The sequence below is a fragment of the Aphelocoma coerulescens genome, chromosome 13 (genome assembly GCF_041296385.1).
Source record: "Aphelocoma coerulescens isolate FSJ_1873_10779 chromosome 13, UR_Acoe_1.0, whole genome shotgun sequence".
Classification (NCBI taxonomy): Eukaryota; Metazoa; Chordata; class Aves; order Passeriformes; family Corvidae; genus Aphelocoma; species Aphelocoma coerulescens.
The window spans coordinates 16,286,461-16,304,524 of NC_091027.1; the positions used below are offsets into that span (position 1 = coordinate 16,286,461).

Consider the following 18,064-nt stretch of genomic DNA (forward strand, 5'->3'; position numbering starts at 1 on the left):
ACTGTCCTCCCACACTTTATTTATTTCACTGTTTTGTTTGATCCTTTATCTCAGATCGCTTTTCGTTCCCCTAGGTGCGTTCACAGTAATCAAGTTCCAGTTTTGAAGGATCTTGTAGCTGCTAATTACAGTCATTTATTGTTTATATTTTGCAGCATTTTTTAAACAAACAAAATAAGATTTATTTGGACCTTCAATGTTTGAGAGCTATGGACTACTGTTTTCCATGATGGTTCATGACACTAAAAACCTCTTCCCAACTTTATCACCTCTTCTTTTATCTCTGTTTCTTTGTACAGTTTGATAGTTTATTTGAAATGATGCACTAAGAATCATGTAAAAAAAGAATAACAATAAAGCTGAATCTGTTGGTAAAGAGAATTGGTCTGAAGCATCGTTCCGCCATGTGCTGGATTGATCCCAGATTACACAGCACCAGAAGGCCAGGCTGATACAGATCTCCACCAGCACGTGATGCAGAAAAGCTGGGATCCTATGGACAGACAGCACCAGAAAACATCAATCCCTTTCCACAAGTGGGTACCAGCCCACCCATCCTCTTGGATGGTTCTGGAGCAGGTGTGGATAGATGGATTGCTTTGGGAACACATTCAAGTAACTCTTCCCTCCGTCCAGTGCATCCCAGGTGTGTCTGTCCACGTGCAGCCTACAGATCCCTGCATCAGCCCAAGAGCCCTGGAGATGTTCTCACAATGGTTCCCAGAGGAGTCTGTGGCTCTTTCTCCAAGGCATCATTGCTTTTGTGTCAGGTGTTGTACAGACCCTCCTTGCCCCGAAGACCTCCAACTCCTACTCACATGAAGTGTCTGGTGCCCAGACTCCCAGAGTGGAAGTCCAGAGGAAAACTGGATCCAACTCCTTCTCTCCAAAATCCCAGGTAGTATTTTGTACCTCAGTCTTCCCATTCTGAGCATCCCTTCCAGCGGGCAGTGACGTCTGCAGTGTGTTTGAGCTGCCACCAAGAGCAGCTCAGCCCCCTGGTTGAAGGTGGCAGTCTGCCACCTCAGCTGGGAGTAACTGGCAGAGAGAAGCAAGATCTTGCAAAGTCTCCTCTGGGCAGCAGGGAAGAGACTCAGAGCCACAAGACTCACCACCCAATGGATGTGGGAAGGGGCAGCAGCTGATGTCAGACAACGCTTGGCAAGACAGCTCAGAGCGTTAAACCCGCAGTTTGCCTGGTGCACAAGTCCTGCTCCAGGTGCACATGCATGTGAAAATGCATTGAGAGCATCTTTCCTACACAAGGGCACAGCCAAAAATACCTTGTTTGACCAATCCACAGCCTCAGTTTGTGATCTGGAAGAAAATGGGTTTTTTCCTCCCTTTTTTCCCTCCCTGGAGGTCAAGCACTCAGCCACCCACCACTAGGAGAGAAGAGCAGCATCTCAGAGGAATTAGGCAGCCACATCCTTTTCTCCTCCTGGAGTTATTCAGATGCACTTTCTGGCACATCCCCAGCCTGTGCCAGCCCCTCCAGCAGGCACCATGACTGCTTTGGGTCTCACACAACCTCACCTGGCAGTGGTGGTTGAGCCTGACCTCCCTGCCAGGCCACTTCTCCTGGGCACAACTCGACGCCAAATTCATTTTAGAGGGACTTCTTTGTGGGGGAGGCTTTGTGACCCCAAAGCCAGGATCCAACACTCCTCTCCTGCTTGTGTCACCGATCAGTGTCAGCAGAGCAACTCCTTCTCCTCAGGGAGGGCATTACAGGCACTATCCATGTGGAGTAGAGCTGTCAGGAGGCTTTGGTGGCTCCCCCCCCACCTGTGAAAATTGCTGTAAAATATTTACGGCAAAACCCTAGGAATACACACGGCTGGAAACGAGGAGTCTAAAAATAAACCAGCCAGGGAAAAAAGAGAGAGATACAGGCTTCCTTCAGAGGCAATTGGAGAGAAAATTGAAGTAGCGTAACTGCCTCTAAATATAGAACACAATTATGGGAATCAAGGAGCACATTTAACAAAAAAAATCACCACACAGAATCCTGAGGCTGCCATGGCTCTGTGGTGTCTCAGCAGATGCAGAACATCACAGATCCCTGCAAACCATGGAGCAGGGAAATATTCCCCTGTGCAGGGCAAACCCACAGCTCCTCTCCAAGGGACCCAGAGAGATTCCTGGTGGGGATCAGCTGCATTAAGCACACCCTGAGATCTGGCCACACACAGCACACCCTGAGATCTGGTTGTTCTGCATGTCAGGGAGATCCAAGAGCTGCACCTTCCTGTAATGCAGATGCTTCTGTGCCAGCCCTGGGGGGACTTCTCCATGAATGGAGCTCACAGATCCTAAGGAGAGACAGACAGGGAGATGGGGCTGCTTTGGGAAGCCAAAGGCACCCAATCTCTCTCTTCCATGTGTCTGGTTTCCCCAGGGATCAGCCTTGGTGATCTTCCACACATGTCCCTTCCAAGGGGTCAGGATTTCTCTGCCCATTCCTGTCCATCTCACCGTGCTCCAGGAGCCACCCGAGGAGCTAAGATGGGGGATCAAAGGCAATGGGGAGCTGGAGCATGTCCCAAGAACAATGGGAGAGTGCAGAGCTGCGCTGCTGCCTTCATCCAGCGAGGCTTGGGGCTGCAGCAAAGGGGGCATGATGTGTGCACAGGCAAATGTCACCCAAATCAGGACTTGGCCCTACCACCTTTATCCCCGGGTCTGGTCACTCAACACCTCCTTTGCACATTGCTGTTGGGTGACATGGGCCCTGTGGCAGGAGGGCAGGACCCTTCAGCCTTTAACCTTCTGGGAAATCAGTGTTGAGGCATCTTTGGTCAGGGGGGAGTGCTGAGCTCTCTGGTCAATTTGAAGGCCCCACAGGATGTGCAATGAATGTTTGGGATGGCCTGTGACCCAGCCAGGTCAGCTCCAGGGCAATGGGCACCCTGGGGGGGTTGGAGCAGAAGAAGCCCAGGCTATGGGTGTGCTTTGCCTGGCCTCCAGCATGGGCAGCACTGTGAGGGCCAGGGACTTCTCTCATGGCTCTGGGCATTCATAGAATCATAGAATGGTTTGGGTTGGAAGGGACATTACAAATAATCTAGTTCCAACCAGATCATCTAGTTCCAACTTACCTATTCCAACAGGGTTGACTCAGCATAGCAGATCCCTCTCCTGTTAAGTGAGTTCAGCTGGGACTTTTGGATACCTTTTCCTGTCACTGAGCAGGAAGAGGGGACTGAGAGCTGAGCTGGATGGAGCCATGGGTGCCACCTCAGGGACTGTGCTGCTGTGACAGCACCACATTGTCAGTGAGTCCCCTACAGCCAGAGACACAGATTTCCCACGGAGGGGCTGAAGAAGGGACCTGTTTTGTGGGTGGGTCAGTGCTGCATGGCAGCACAGCGCTGGCAGGGCTGGACCCAACACATCTCCACTCCAGTGAAGTCACTGAAATAGGTGCCAGGACACAGAACATGCCAAGCATCCTGACCTCTCTTGGCACAACTGAAAACTTCCATGGTTCAAGTGAAGGGGATCTCCTGGTCTGCAGTTGGAGGAGGAATGGCCTCCCCCTGGGAGATGTGTGGGTAGCATTCACTCACCTCAGTGAGCCTCCACTCCTGAGCCCTGCAGTGAAGGTCAAATATCCATGCTAGGTAGAAAAACACCCACCTATGTCTCTATGGGCATAAAGGTCTTTACTGAACCAGAGCATCTCTCATATGAGGAAAGGATGAGGGAGCTGGGGCTGTGCAGCCTGGAGAGGAGAAGGCTCAGGGGTGCCTTTTCCATGTGTATAAATGGATGGCAGTGAAAAAGAGGGAACTGGACTCTTCTCAGCAGTGTCCAGGACATGAGGCAAAGGGCCCAAATTAAAAAATAGCAAATCCAGTCGAGTACAAGAAGACACCTTTTTGCTTTGAGAGGGACCAAACACTGGCAGAGGTTACCCAAAGCAGTTGTGGTACTGCCATCCCTGGAGATACTCAAACCCTGACTGGGCACAGGCCTGGGCAGCTGACTCTGAGTGAGCTGGTGAAGCTCCTGGTGGAGCAAGAAATGTGGAAGAAGTCTCTTCCAGCCTCAACCAGTCTGTGATTCTGCGTATGGTGCCTGTCACAGCTCCCCATTTGCCCCCCCAAAGGGCCTGAGATTAATGCAGCCCACAGCTTGTTATTTCTTATTTTATTTATAATATAAAAAATGTTCAAGTGTTAAACAGTCAAGAGTTCTGACATTCAGACAATCCAGAGCAAACTTTGACAATCATCTTATGACAAATTAGCAGAGTTTTCTATCTGACCCCATCATGGGTGAGGAATAGAGGGTTTAGTTACTTTATTGCTAAAAGTTAAATGAAATAATACACTGTCAATTGTTGTATTATCTTCTCAGTCACAGCTTCACCATGCATCCAATCTACAGTATCTGAAATGCAAAGGACATGCAGAAGTAAAAATATAAAAAGAAAAAAGTCAGGCTACAATGTAAACAGGTTTGCTGCAGAGAACTGAGGAGAGGGGGGCACTTCCACGGGGGATGCTCTGCCTCCTGGACACGCAGGACTGTCTCTTTGCGCCACAGAGCCGATGGCCAGAGCTGCTCCGAGTTTGGGAACACGACGTCCGTCATCGCTGGCAGGACGTGACGGTAACAACTGTCTTTACAACACGTGGCACGGCCGTACGGGAGAATCCGCTCGCTGGGCTGCCCACGCACGGCCCTGCCCGGCCAAGGCAGGGGCCACCGGAGGAGCCCAAAGCGCTCGGGGTCCTACTGACCCCTGCGGCAGCGTGGCCGGCGACCGCCCGGCTCTGTGTCCAGGGTGGCACGCGGCCTTCCGCGCCATGGGAGCGCCGTGTGGGTGTCCCTGGCACCCCGGCCAAGGGCGTCACGCAGGACACCGCAGCTCCGGCAGCCCCACGGCCAACGCTGCGCCGCTCAGCCGAGGGGAGGCCGCGGCCAGCACGGCGGTGGGGCGGCCATGTGGCCACGGGCACCGAGGCCGAACGAGCCCCTCGCCCGCCGGGACCACCGCGCGGGGCCGGCTGCCAGGGCAGGCTCAGCGACCCGGATTCAAGGGTACGTGACGGGTGTGACCCACCCGGGTCACAGGGGTGTCTGCCTCGCTTCACCACGAACCTGTGCCAACCCCACTCCAGACCCACCGGTGAGATGGCCAAAGGTTGAGAGCTATATTGTAAGGGCTGCTGCTGCTGCGCCATTTCGTTTTCTCTTCCTACCTGTGTGGCAAAAGAAACGTTATTTCTGCATTTCAGCACGGTGCTGTTGGGTTTCTTTTTCTCCTGATTTAAGTGAAAATACAAGTAGTTTACAGGGCAAGACACATCCTCGTTAGACATGATAATGGAAATGCTCCCACTCATGTCCTTAATGTGTGTTTAAACAATACTTTAAAGAATAAGATCATTAATAGCAGGGTACGGGGCAAAGTGGCAAGGCTGTTTTCTTCCAACAGAAGAGCGCCCTTTTGACAGGTTGTCTCCCAAACAAAAATCTATGATCTTAAAAATGCTACTGAAACAGAATCCTCGGCATGAATCCCAGCACTAGCATACAGCAAAAGGCACCACGATAGTTTTGTTTTCTATTTTTAAGTAGTCAAAAATTGGCCCACTTTTATTTTAACTTTATTGTTTGTTTTCTTTTCTTCTTCTTCTTCTTCTTCTTTTTTTTTTTTTTTTTTACTTTTTTTTTCTCGGAAGCTGTAAATCAAGACATTACATATAAATAGAGATTCCCTATAAAAAAGTCATTGTCGTTAGCTATTATAAGACAACTTTGCTAAAATGAAAATAAAACATTTTTATTTGTTATATTTTTTGGGGTTTTTTTTCCCCTCTTTTATATAAAATAAAAATATTTATTTGTTTTGTTTTGTGTTTTTGTTTTGTCTCGTCTCGCCTCCCTCCTCTCGGCCTCCTCCGTGCGGGTTACGGCTGCGGGAGCAGCGGGAGGAGCCTAGAGAGGGTCGGGGTCCGCTTTGAGGCTGCCGCGGCCGCCGTCGCCGTGCGCGCTGTGCCCGCGGCACGAGTAGTGAGTCCGGCTGTCGCCCGGCCGGTGCAGCGGCGGCGACTCCGTGTGCGCCGCCTCATTGTTCTGAGTGCTTAGGAACGGCGTGCTCTCGGCCACCAGCTCCTCGTCAGACTCGCTGTAAGAGGCGCTGCTCAAGGAGAAGGAGTCCCGGACGGCTCTGGCTCTGTGAGGGATGTGCCCGTTCAGTTTGGATTTTTTCCACCGCCTGTTGCTGCTGGCTGTTTTCTTTGGCTGCTCTAGCGCTGTGACATACTCCTGCGTCGTCTCGTACTCGTCGTCCTCTGTGATGCGGAAGGGGCTGGAGGGCAGGCTCCCCATGCTGTCGTTTAGGTAGGTCTTCCTTTGGTAGTAGCTGTCGTACCTCTGCGTGTCCTGGAAGGGGAGCTGGTACCGCCGCAGGAGGGGCTGCTGCTCCTCCACGCGGAAGCTGATGGGGGCCGCCGGCGGCAGGGACACGGCGTGCGCCGAGTTCGGGGAGGTGATCTCGAAGGTGGGCACCTGCGTGGTCATCGAGTAGTGGAAGTCAACAGGCGACAGGCGTGCTGGTGTGGTCAGGGCCGACACGTACCTGGAAAAGCAACGCCTCTGTTCAGACACCGAACAACCCCAAAAAGCCCCAGCTGAGCCCGCCCCGGGCTGAGCACCTGGCCCAGGGACCCACGAGGCCTCCAGTGAACCTGCTCGTGGAGGGACCTCGCACTGCTGTGCCGAGGGAGGGTGAGCTGCTGGCTTCAATGGGCACTTGGGCAGCATGTGCTGAGCATCCCCCAAACTGCTTCTCCCTTGGGACTCGGTGCACAATTCCCACTCTGCATCGCTGCAAACCCCGCAGCATCTCCCAGCGGGCTGAGTCACGGCTTCACTGCCTCTCATCTGCCTGACAGCTGCTTTCTGTTCCCTCTGGAGCTGCCAGGCATGTCTCTGAGGAAGGTCCCTGGAATTCCCTCCCCCTGCTCAGGCCGCAGATGGGGAAACCCTGGGCATTGCTTTCTCTGACTTAGCAAAAATCTTGTGTCTCAAGAAGCCACCTACCACTTTCATCTACTCTAGTGAAAACATCAGTGTGGTCACTCACTGGTCTGGTCTAGCCCCTCTCCAAACAGCCCTTCCTTCAGCATCACTTCTTTCTAAGGAGCAGATCCTATTTCTTCTTGACATTCCCAATGGTGTCTCTGCCCAGTTCCACCTGCCCAGGCTCCCTCACTCGTCCCAGGCCTTTTTACCCTTGTGTTTTGTGATGTATGAGATCTCCATAGGAGCTGGGTCAGCCTGCCTGAATGGACCAGCAACAGGAATGAGAGCAGGAGATGCTGCCTTTCTCCTCTGCCCCATGGACAAGTTCCACTGCCTTGAAGGGTAACTGCCCAAAAGCGGCCATGTGGCCACCAAGAGTCACTCATGGCTACCTGCAAAGGGCTGGAGCAAGGGTGGAGATGTGCTTCTGCTCCATGAGGAACCAGACTGGGGAGAGGACAACTGTTACTGCCCCTGCTGGTGTCTCAGCTCTGCAGCTGTGTTCCTTGGAGAGCTGGGTCATACCGAGTCCTGTCCCAAGGCTGTGCCCACATGCAGCACCCTCTCACCTGGCCATCCAGGACTGTGCTGAGGACAGACACCTTTTCCCTGTACCTGAGGGCCAGACCCTGCTGGAGCTGCCAGCCACCAAGCTGCCCAGGGTGCTCTCTCAGTTGCTGACTGCAGCCAGGCATATTCCACTCCTGTCATCCCTGCGCTCCAAACTTACATTGCCAGCAGGGTGCAGAGCTGGCTGCTGCCCCGACCAGAGCGGCCTCCTGGCGTAGTGGCTTCCTCTGGTAGGACCAGAGCTGAAGTTTCCCCAATTCTACCATGGCACTGCTGCTCTAGGGCTGGCAAAGGCAAACGTTTTTGGGTTTGGCACAGAGGCATGGCTTGCCTCTGCTGTGCTGTGGTGGCACCAAGCAGTGGGGTCTGACCTCTCGCTGTGGGGTGAGTCCCGCAGGGAATCCACCGAGTCGCGGTACTGCGTCGTGGGCCTCCGCTGGTCCTCGATGCAGAAGGTGGCCCCACGGCGAGCCCGTGCCTCCACGCACGCAGGGCTGTTGCATTTACTGGTTCCCACTGAGGACAGCACTATCCCAGACTGGGAATCTGAAGTCAGACTCTCTGTTCGCTCCAAGCTCCAGGTGTGGCTCTCGTGTCTGTGGAGCAAAGCCCGTATGGACAGTGAGCAAGGAATCCCCACCCAGCTCTTCTCCAAAAACCTGCACACAGGCACTGCTCACGCTCAGCTCTGCACCTCTGCACTGGGGTCCCCCTTCTCTCTCTCTCTCTCTCTCTCTCTCATTAGGATACATTTGGCCAGGGATGCCCAGATTCCCAACCCTACCTTTGATTTGCCTTTCTTTGCTCCTTCTGGGAGATGCCATTAGAGGACAAAGAAAGTAAACCAGTGTAATAGCAGGTATTTATCCCACCACTGCATAAAAGGCTGGGAGCAGGATGGGACAGCCTCTGGAGGGAGGCCAGAGCAATTCTGCTTTGTGCTTGCAAAGTGCTCTGGGTGTGGAACAACACATTGGCTATGCCAAGGCAAGTCAGCCAAGTTCCTTCAAATGTGCCACCTGCACTGCCAAGTGACAGCCCCTTTGGAATCACTACCAGAGAGGAGCCAGGAGAAGCCACTCAAAATTAGCAGAGCAAAGTCTACCAAAGATGCTGGCAGCAAAACACTTTCAAGGTGCTAGACAAAGACTATGATATGCTGAGCAGTTGGAGCCCCACCTGCCCCAGTCTTGGTGCAAGGAGGACATCCCACAAGGACTCACTGGGGCCACGCGGGGCCACCCGCACGCTGGGGTCCCACCGCTGCCACGGCCACCACGCTGACCCCCACCATTGCAGAAATACCTGATCCATTAGAGCAACCCCTCTGAACACCCAAACTGCGCCAGATGGAGCTGTGTGGGTGGAGGACTTTTGGGTGGGGGTTTATAGAGGAGAGCAGCCCTCATTAAGACTTCCCAAGAACTTGTTAATTATTGATGGCTCCAGGCACATGCTCATTTATAACTTCAAACAGCGTCCTCATTAGAGGCACTGATGGAGTAAAATGGAGCCTGATTATGCCAGTAGTTTGCCTCTGGCGTGACTTCAAGAAGCACCTGCTTGCTGCACTTGACTCAGGAAAATGAGGTGGCAGGTAGCCAGGACCAGAAGCTACACAAGGTAGGTTCCTCCCTACAGCTGTCATGAGCTAATGCTGCCCTCCAGACACGCCTTTGCATCTTCAGAAGGTGCCCAGGGATGGCCCAGGCCTTTGAAGTGAGTATGGAAGGCCAGCAAGGTGCAGCTCTGCAGGCACAGGAGCCTCTGTGCACCTGGCTTAAGCTCGCACACACCTCGCACACACCTTGCACACACCTCACAGGGCTGGGCTGAAGAGTATGAATGCACAAAAACCTGGAAAACGTATCATCTAGCTCACGAGGAGTGGGATTTCCCTGGGAAAAGGAGTCATTCCCAGCACATCAAGTCATCCCTGGCTCCCTCTCTACTTGCTGTGGGTATAGCCAGAGGAATCTGGGGAGGAATTCACCTGAAAACCCAAGTTCAACATCTGAAGTTGATCTTGCCCATTGTAACTGAGAGTACTTGCTCAACCCTGAGGAATGCCTGGACCCTAAGGAAACCTGCCTGGAGCCATCTATGAGCTTTAGCTGGAAGAATTCTGCGTTCCTGCATGAATGGAGACAACCCCATCAGGCTAATGAAGGATGTGAGCCACTTGTATCAAAGGCAAGTGATCTCCAAGGAAAACCAGTCGCTGGAAGAAGCACAAGAGCTGTCTAAGAGGAGGAACTGGAACCTCCAAACTCAAAACAACACAGGACTTTCTTTAAGCCATTTGAAGGATTCTTCTGGACATCATAAAAAGAGGGAAATCCATCTGCAATTTGAATGTTCTCAAAAACCTTGAGAAGAGCCAGGTTCCAAGCTGTGCGGTTCTTTCCCCAATGGTTATTTTGAAATGAAAACAAAAAATATGTCTCATCCTGTGTCACAAGCATTATGGGTACTTTCCTGCTAGACCCACTTTTCCCAAAAGCTTCAGAATGACTTCCAAGTGAAAGAGGTGCCACCACCTGAGGCTGATAAATTGCACAGGAGCATTTTCTTTCTGGTCGAAACCTGTGACTTCCAAGTCAGACCCTGATTCTGAGGAACCAATCAAAACATTTTGTGGTATTTTGTGTACTTTGTCTCCCACAAGGCAAATACATTTTAAATATGAAACAGATAACCTGTGTGTGCTTAATGAAGTATTTCAGATGTCCAGTGTGGCTGCAAACACAAACCTGCAAAACCTTTCCTACATGCATCCTCCCTTTGGGTCTGTGCAAAGCATGGAAGCACAGGTTCATTTCCTCCTGTTTTCCAGCTCTGTCAGTGCTGCAGGATCCTGCTGGCACCTCCCTGCAGGTCAAGGAACACACTTTTCCATACCTCTCAGTAACCAGCTGTGCCTGCATAGTCCTGCAGGGTGGACATGGCCTGTATGCCACTACAGAGCCAAACACCAAGTGAAAACAGAAAGGGAGGTGAAAGGAAAACCTTAGAATCTCACACCATCCCATGGCAAATAGCAGGAGAAAGATCCAGAGAAAATGGTATACATCACCTCTGGCTGGACGTTGGAGTGGCTGTGGAGCAGTGATGAGATGGGGAGCAGGAGTGACTTCCCGAAAAGGTTGTCTCTGTTTCCCTTCGGATCACATGCTCGGTGGCAGAAACATTCTTAGAAATATACTGCAAAATACAAAGAACAACACAGATCAGCCACCCGTCTGTGAAGCCACCTGCTGCTGAAGAAAAATTAAGTGGCCTGATTATTTCTGATGAAATCAGGTGAGGACTGAGTGAACTCAGAAGGTCTGCACCCCACGGGGAGGGACAAGGAGAGTGGAGGCTCTTCTGTGCCCCTTCACTTTGAACACTGGAAAAGGGCTGTGGCCCAGGGACTGCAGAAGGGTCTGGAGAGCCAGGGGGTTCCCCAGAGGACAGTGGTACCACGTGTAGCTACTGAGCAGAGACACCTCTGCCCACAGCAGGCTACACCTGACCAAGTACCAGCAAAAAGAGAACAACGTGAAATCTGTCAGAGGTGAGTCCTACAGAAACACCAGATGTGATCCAAATATTTATCTGAGATACTCCTTCATCGAACAACCAGTCCTGCTTTTCACAGGGACACTAAGCTCTCTGGGAGAGTCAGTACTATGGGACCAGAGGGCTGTGGTTCTTAGAACTCCCTTTCCCCCATCCTTCATGGCTGGGATCCAACTTAGCTGAATTTTAACATCCAAAGGGTGACCCAACAGAGCCTGCAGCTGATTCTTTGGACTCATTTCTAACAGTACTTCTTCTTGTTTGGCTCTGCCTCCCCCATCCCTTTTTCTGACCCCTTTCAAGGCCTTGGTTCAGCAAGGCACTTAGGCCCACTGATGGCCCTATTGAGTTCATGGGGTTTGATGGGAATCTCATGCGACTGAAGTCACAAGAGTGGCTGAACTGCCCTCTGGATCCTGTCCTAAAGAGACTTAAATTGTTTTCATTGGTGTGACAGTGGCATCCCACCAGGACTTGCCACCTTGCCCAGGACAGAACCCTTGGCGTGGGCAGGTGGGCTGATGGACAGCTGACCACATCACCATGATGTGCTTCACCACGGTGGCTCTGGGCACTGCCGCGCTGATCCCATTTGTCATCCCGCAAAGTGGGACTTGACGGGATAGCAGAATAAACAGGAAACGCTGGGAACATCTCTCCTAGTGGAAATCAGGGTCACACTTGATTAATCAAAACAAGCCTATCCCAAATGTTCGAATCTCATCCTGTACTTCAAAGCAAAATCACATTTCCCTTCAGGAGGTTGGTTTTGGAAATGTTTCTATGCATGTCTATCTTATCTTTTTGCCCAAGTTTGTTTGCGTTTTTCTCCTCACACATACGCACGCAGGTGTGTAAGGACACACATCCACGTCAAACCCCTGGTGGAAAACAGCCCCTCAGCAGCATGCAGGGAGATGGAGACAAAGGGTCTTACATCAGCCATTTGGATTTCCTCAGGATCCAAACGTGGATGGCTTGGCCCGTTCGCAAGGCTCCGGTTTTGATGAGCAGGACACATGTTCTGCCGCAAGTGGTTATGCATTTGTTTTCGTTGTTTCCTTTAGAACAGAAAAAATCTATTAGGAACTTTACTCTCATGGGGCTCTCTGCCCCCAGAGATGAAAGAAAAGGCAAATCTTGGACATGTGAACGTTCCAATGGTGTTTGCGGAAAGTTGCAAACAACAAGAAACAAAGCGTTCAACACTTAACACCTCCTACTGCCTTTCTGAACAAAAGGTGAACTTCTCTTATCATGGACAATTTGGGAAGCTGGGTCCAGGGTCCCCTTTTCAAGACAAGGCCCAGTACAATGCAGCAGAGCCAGCTAGCAGCAGAGGAGAAGAGTGGAGAGGAGGAAAAGGGGGAGTGCTGACTTGGCCTTGGTGACAAAGCACTTGACCTGTCCTGCATTAAGGACAAAGTGGCAAAGCCTACCCATGCCCATGGTGGGACATTGCTCCATGAGACCCACAGAGTCCCAGGGGCACCCTGAACTGAGATGAGGTGCAGGCAGAGTAGAGAGAAAGCTGCTGTCCAGGCAGGGAAGGCTGACCATAAAAGAGGTTCCCAAGTCTCCTGTTCCATTAGAATTGCTCCAAAAGTCCCTGCAATGTACATAGCTGAGCCCACAGCTCCTGCATGACAGCCCAGTGGGCTTCTACTGGCAGAAGCTGAGCTGCTGGCTTGGTTGCCAGCTTTTCCCTGTAACACAGCATCACCTGGCTGGGCCAACTGATGCTGTTCCAGGGGATAAGCAAATGGTGCCAGGAAAACATCCTATTGAGACACAGCCTGGTAGACATGAGACCTTCCTGGGGGTACCACAGCACATCATCTCCTAAAAGTTGCATTTGGGTGAAAAGCATGAAAGTGTGGAACATGAACACTGCCACTCACTAACCTCTGGCCAGTTCTTGCCTGTCAGCCCCCCATACTCACTTGGTTTTACAGTAAGCTACCACACAGACGATGCCCACCACAAGCAAGGCAACACAGATTCCCGTGATGGTTAAAACCCTCTTCTGGTAGAGCTCTTCTGCTTCTGCAAATGGAGAGAAAGGAACCGGTTACCGATGGGCTCCAGCACCAGGGCTGCGTCTGGCTGCACAGGAACCAGCACTGCGTGGGGTGAGACAGAGGACAGGGCTTGGGCAGACCTCCTACCAATCCACTGCCCATCTAATGGCTGCCCCAGGCCTGAGCCCAGCTGGCCCAACCTTACTCACCCCTCAAAAGACTCTTTGTGTCTCCCTGTGCCTTTGTCCTCTCTCACTCGGTAGCTCACCCCTTCTGCACTCACACTTCTCACCTTCCCTTCTTTTCCCACAGTGACTGATCTCAAAAAGCCCCAAAAATCTCCTCTCCCTTCCAGCAGATCCACCCCTTTCCGGTGCCTTGGTCACCTAGCACAGAAGCCCTGGAGCATGCCCCACTCACCACGAGCACACACCCTGTGATCCCTTATCACAGGCTCTGCTCTGCCCGGCTCAGGATGCCCCTGCCTTGCAGCAGCTGCATGCCCTGGAGCTGGGTGGTGTGGGAGGACCACCGAGCAACAGGCCCCAAAGCATGTAGGTGCTGAAAGGGACATCCTGGAACAGTCAAAAAGCAGCATGAGGATGGAAAAGTGATAGCGTGTCAGGCAAAGAAAAAAAGGGAGTGGAGTAATCAAACTATAGGAACCAGTTGTGGATTTTTAATGAAAGCCTAGGAGGCGATTCATTCCATTGCACCAGGTAACTCAGAGGCACACACAAAACGTAAGCAGCTTGCTGCTGCCTCTCTCAAATACCAGCATGTGTCATGGGCTACCTTTCAAAGCAGAAGAGCCAGTCACTTGCATCAAAACCCAGACTGTGCTGGAAGTGAGGTGATTGATTCCCATCAACCAGAGCTCCCAGGAAATGCTTGGATCTCGCCTGGAGTGTAACTGTACTGCACCTAGGCAGCAACACCATGGCAAGGACACCTCTTCCTCCATGGCTACAGCAGAGCAGATGTGACATCCAGCAAGCTCCACCGAGAGCAGCAGAGGCAATTCTCCAGCTGGATGACTGAGAGAAGGATTCAGTGCCGAGCTGCCATGAGTGTTTCAGTTCAGCAGCTATGAACGATGTCCTCATGCCCCCACACTATGTGTTAGTGTTAAAGTTATTGGGGTTTGTGCCTTCTTTAATAGTCATTGAATTTTTTTTTTCATTTAGGTTAGGCAGTAAAGGTCATGCCATGGTTGATGTGCTCAGTGTGCTTTATCACACCACTCAAAATGCCTTGAACAGACCACGTGATACCCCTGTGCTACCAAACACTCAAATAAAAAACCAGAAGAGAAACAGGTCTGGTCCCAGAAACCCCTGGGACTGGACTTCAGGGAAAAAAAGTGAGTGGGAAGCAAGGAAACATTCCAGACAACTGGATATTTAGAACAATTTCAGCTTGCCTTTCTAGGTTGGAAAAAGCATTTTTGGAGAAAAAAGGTGCTAGGAAAAATGTGCTACCTCTTTCTAACTCTCAAAATGGGAATGGAGAAAGGTTTGGTGAACAAGGGCTGGGAAGGAAGACAACCCTGGCATGAAGATGCAAAATACAATAAACAAAGCTTTCCTGTGGGTCTTTTCCCTACAAGGCACCAGGTGGAGCTGGAATGGGGGAAGAGCCCACTCTGGGGTGAAACTTCAATGACATGTTTCTTTTGTATGGGTGCCCTATTCCAGGCATCAGCAACCATGGCAGACACATTTTCTCACTCTTGCACATCTTTGGGACCCGGATTACAGTTGTACAGCTCTCTCCTTCAGACAGGAGTTTCAGAGATTTTCCATAAATTAGGAAAACCAGCTGGGATCACATCCTGGTTATGGATGGCACTGGGCAAAAACTACTTTAACGAAAAAACCCAAAAAGGCTGGGAGGGAGGTCAGTTTTCAGCATGGACTCATCCATCAGGCCAATTTTTCCAAAGATTCTTCACCAGCAGTGTTTTTTGCTACAAAGACTTTTTCCCTAAGCATAAATCATTCCCTTTGAACCGTGGAGGAGGAAGAAAGAGCAAAGACATTAAAACTATGGGGGGTTATTTTGTTTTGGGTTTTTTGTTGTTGTTGTTGGTTGTTTGGGTTGGTTGGTGGGGTTTTTTTTACCTATAACAGGACAAAATTCTTTGGCCAAGGCTCAAATCCCAGCCTTTGTTCTGGTGATCATGTCAGTATGGGACCCTGACTCTGGTGTGTCTGACTGTCCTGAACCTTCACCTGAATTACACGGGGAATGTTTCAGTCGGTCAGCAATGCAGATTTGGCCTCTCTGTCTCGAGCTGACAGCTCTGCTACGTGAAGCAGTGAAGTGTGAGGCTGTGCATCACTGCTGCAAACTAAAAACTGAATGATCTGCTGATAGTAATTTAGCTTGGCTCCCACCATCTCATTAAAGTTGATGCTCAATAACAGTATCTTCATGCTGCACAAAACCATCTCAACAACAACAGAAAGGAAATGAGAGAGTGCACGCTGCAACTTGGTATTTGGGCAGGTGAGATCCCAGAGCAGGGCTCGTCCGTTTGTGTCTCTGTGCTCTACAATCACCACGTCTTCAGCAGCAGCAGCAGCAGCACTTTACAGCTATGAACAAACCATGGGGTGCCACACAATGCCAACAGAGTCACAGTCCAGCCACGGTGTCCCAGCAAGGCATGACAGTGACAGACGAATGACAGAGGAGAGACGACTGCAGACTGGGAACAGGATGTGTGCGGTTCTGTGATGACATTGAGAATGGATGAGGAAAAGGACAAGAAGTCAACAAAAAAGGGATGTCAAAAATCCTCCGTTTTAAAGTTGCTTTAAGTGTATTAGCATTAGCAGCACCGCTTTCTCTGAAGTGCCCTGACTACGAAATTCACACATTTTCTGCATCAGGGAAGGACTGCTGCGGGTTGCACTCCAGTCCTGGGGGATCAGGCATGCAAAACCTAGAGGAGATAGATTTCTCCAGCTTCAGTTAGGGAATGTCCCTCCATCTCAGGGACCTCAGAAGGCAATTTAGGATCCTCAGCTGAAATACTAGTGTCCCCATACCTCTAGCAAAGGGAACTGAAGTATCCTCATGTGAACATCTGCTCTAGCTGACGCTGCCAGGTCAATGCTTTTAAGTGATCAGTCCTGGAATCATCACAGAATCCTCAAATGGTTTGGGTTGGAAGGCACCTCAAAGCTCATCTTGTTCCAACCCCCCTGCCATGGGCAGGGACACCTTCCACCATCCCAGGTTGCCCAATCTCTCTGCTCCCACCTGAGCAGCCCTCCCTGCTCTTGGTTTGCACACTCCAGGGAAACCTTGCCTCAAGGATTTGATTTCCCCACTACTTATTCAAAGGATAACTTGATCTATATCTAAAACCAGACTGAGGAGAATGGAAGGAAAATAATATGGTTATGAGCAACTGGGCAGGAGCAGGTAAATGCCCAAAGGGGATATTTTTAAAAGCATTTGACTTACTGCAGTGTTTTCCCAAGCTTGCCACTGGGGTGCTCAGCATTACACCCTCCACTCCCATGGGCAGCTACTGGCTACTGACTTCCTTGGGATAATTTTCTAGACTAACTTGTCTCATGCCATCTTTCTTGGAACAATTTCATCCTGCTCAAGGACCAAAATGAGCTGCTAGGTTTCAGGAGGAGGAAAGGCAAAGCCCATCTTGACTCTTTGCAGGATCCGGTGGAGGTTAGTGTGTCCGGGATGGCAGTTCCTATAAAAGCCCTGATAGTTCTAGAACTTGTCTTCCCATTCCTGGAATGCCTGCCCGTTCCCCAAGGCAACCTTTTGGATGGACACAGACTCCAGCTTTTCAGTTAAATACACAAAAGCATGTTGAATGGAGACGTATGGCAATCGTAACATCCCAGTCATGCCACTCACACCACGCTGCTGCTTGGAACAAAGAAAAAAGTGCTGCTAAAAATACACGTGCATTTTTATAGGTTTGCATTTAGAATTTGTGATTTGCTTTGCTTTGGTTTTGGTTGATGTTTTGGTGGTTTTTTTCAATCCAAACATCTATCTTGGTGCCAGGGAAGAGAACAGAATAGCTGATTTTTTAATCATCCCATTAAAGCCATAAATATAATGTGGGAAGCTCTTAATGGCTTCTGATTAATAAATGAATGGTTGTTCCATACCCTTTAATTCAAATCCAAGATGCTCTGCCAATGCAGAAAGAAGACAAGGAAGAGAAAGAGAAAAAGAAAAACAGGTCTGTCAGAGAACTCTAAAATACAAACACACACACTGTGCAGTTACAGCAGGTTAGCTTTTGGTAGGCTCAGCAGCACTCACACAGAGACACTGTACGCTTCAGAGCATTTCAAACCCCCACCACAACTCACATGTTATGCAAAGAAAAACCGATACAAATTGCAGTGGAAGTTAATTATGAATTCTTTCAGTTAATTATGAATTCTTTTGAGATGAGCCATGTTTGTTAGTACCTGATATGGAATTCACTGTTTAGGCAGGGAAAAAAAAAAAAAAAAAAAAAAAAAAAAAAAACCAAACTAGGAAAGGTACACTTGTTCTGAAACAACTCCTGACAGGTCAAAACACATAGAGACTGCGTGAGCCTGGTAGAAACCATTCATTCCCTTTCCACAGGGCAAATCTGCCCTGGCTGGTCTCCCACGCCCCGGTGTGCCCGGGGGCTGTGCTCCTGGGAGGAGCGCTGGGCACAGGGGTGTGAGGGCTCCTGCTGGGGCCTGGGGCTCGCCAGCACCGTCCTGCTGCCCACACCCTCACACCTGGCCCAGGGGCACAGCAGCCCTGGCAGCTCAGCCCCTCCATCCCCTGGCCCTGCCAGCCCTGCCCAGGGCAGCCTGGAGCTGCCGCGAACCACG

At 50.7% G+C, this 18,064-nt stretch overlaps 1 protein-coding gene across 7 annotated transcripts in view; it reads right to left on the reverse strand.

The window, feature by feature from the left end:
- Window positions 1–5,704: 5,704 nt before the first annotated feature.
- NRG2 (neuregulin 2) overlaps window positions 5,705–18,064 on the reverse strand; it is a 154,621-nt gene continuing 142,261 nt past the window's right edge. For 5 of the 7 annotated variants that reach the window (XM_069028796.1, XM_069028794.1, XM_069028793.1 and 2 more), the window contains 5 exons: window positions 13,119–13,221; window positions 12,113–12,236; window positions 10,688–10,815; window positions 7,983–8,207; window positions 5,705–6,595 (listed from right to left, as the gene is read on the reverse strand). In XM_069028796.1, coding sequence (XP_068884897.1) covers window positions 5,953–6,595; window positions 7,983–8,207; window positions 10,688–10,815; window positions 12,113–12,236; window positions 13,119–13,221 — 1,223 coding nt within the window. In that variant the 3' untranslated portion in view covers window positions 5,705–5,952. Of the gene's footprint in view, window positions 6,596–7,982; window positions 8,208–10,687; window positions 10,816–12,112; window positions 12,237–13,118; window positions 13,222–17,353; window positions 17,378–18,064 lie in introns of all 7 variants that reach the window. The other 2 variants (XM_069028797.1, XM_069028795.1) reach the window with 1 other exon arrangement.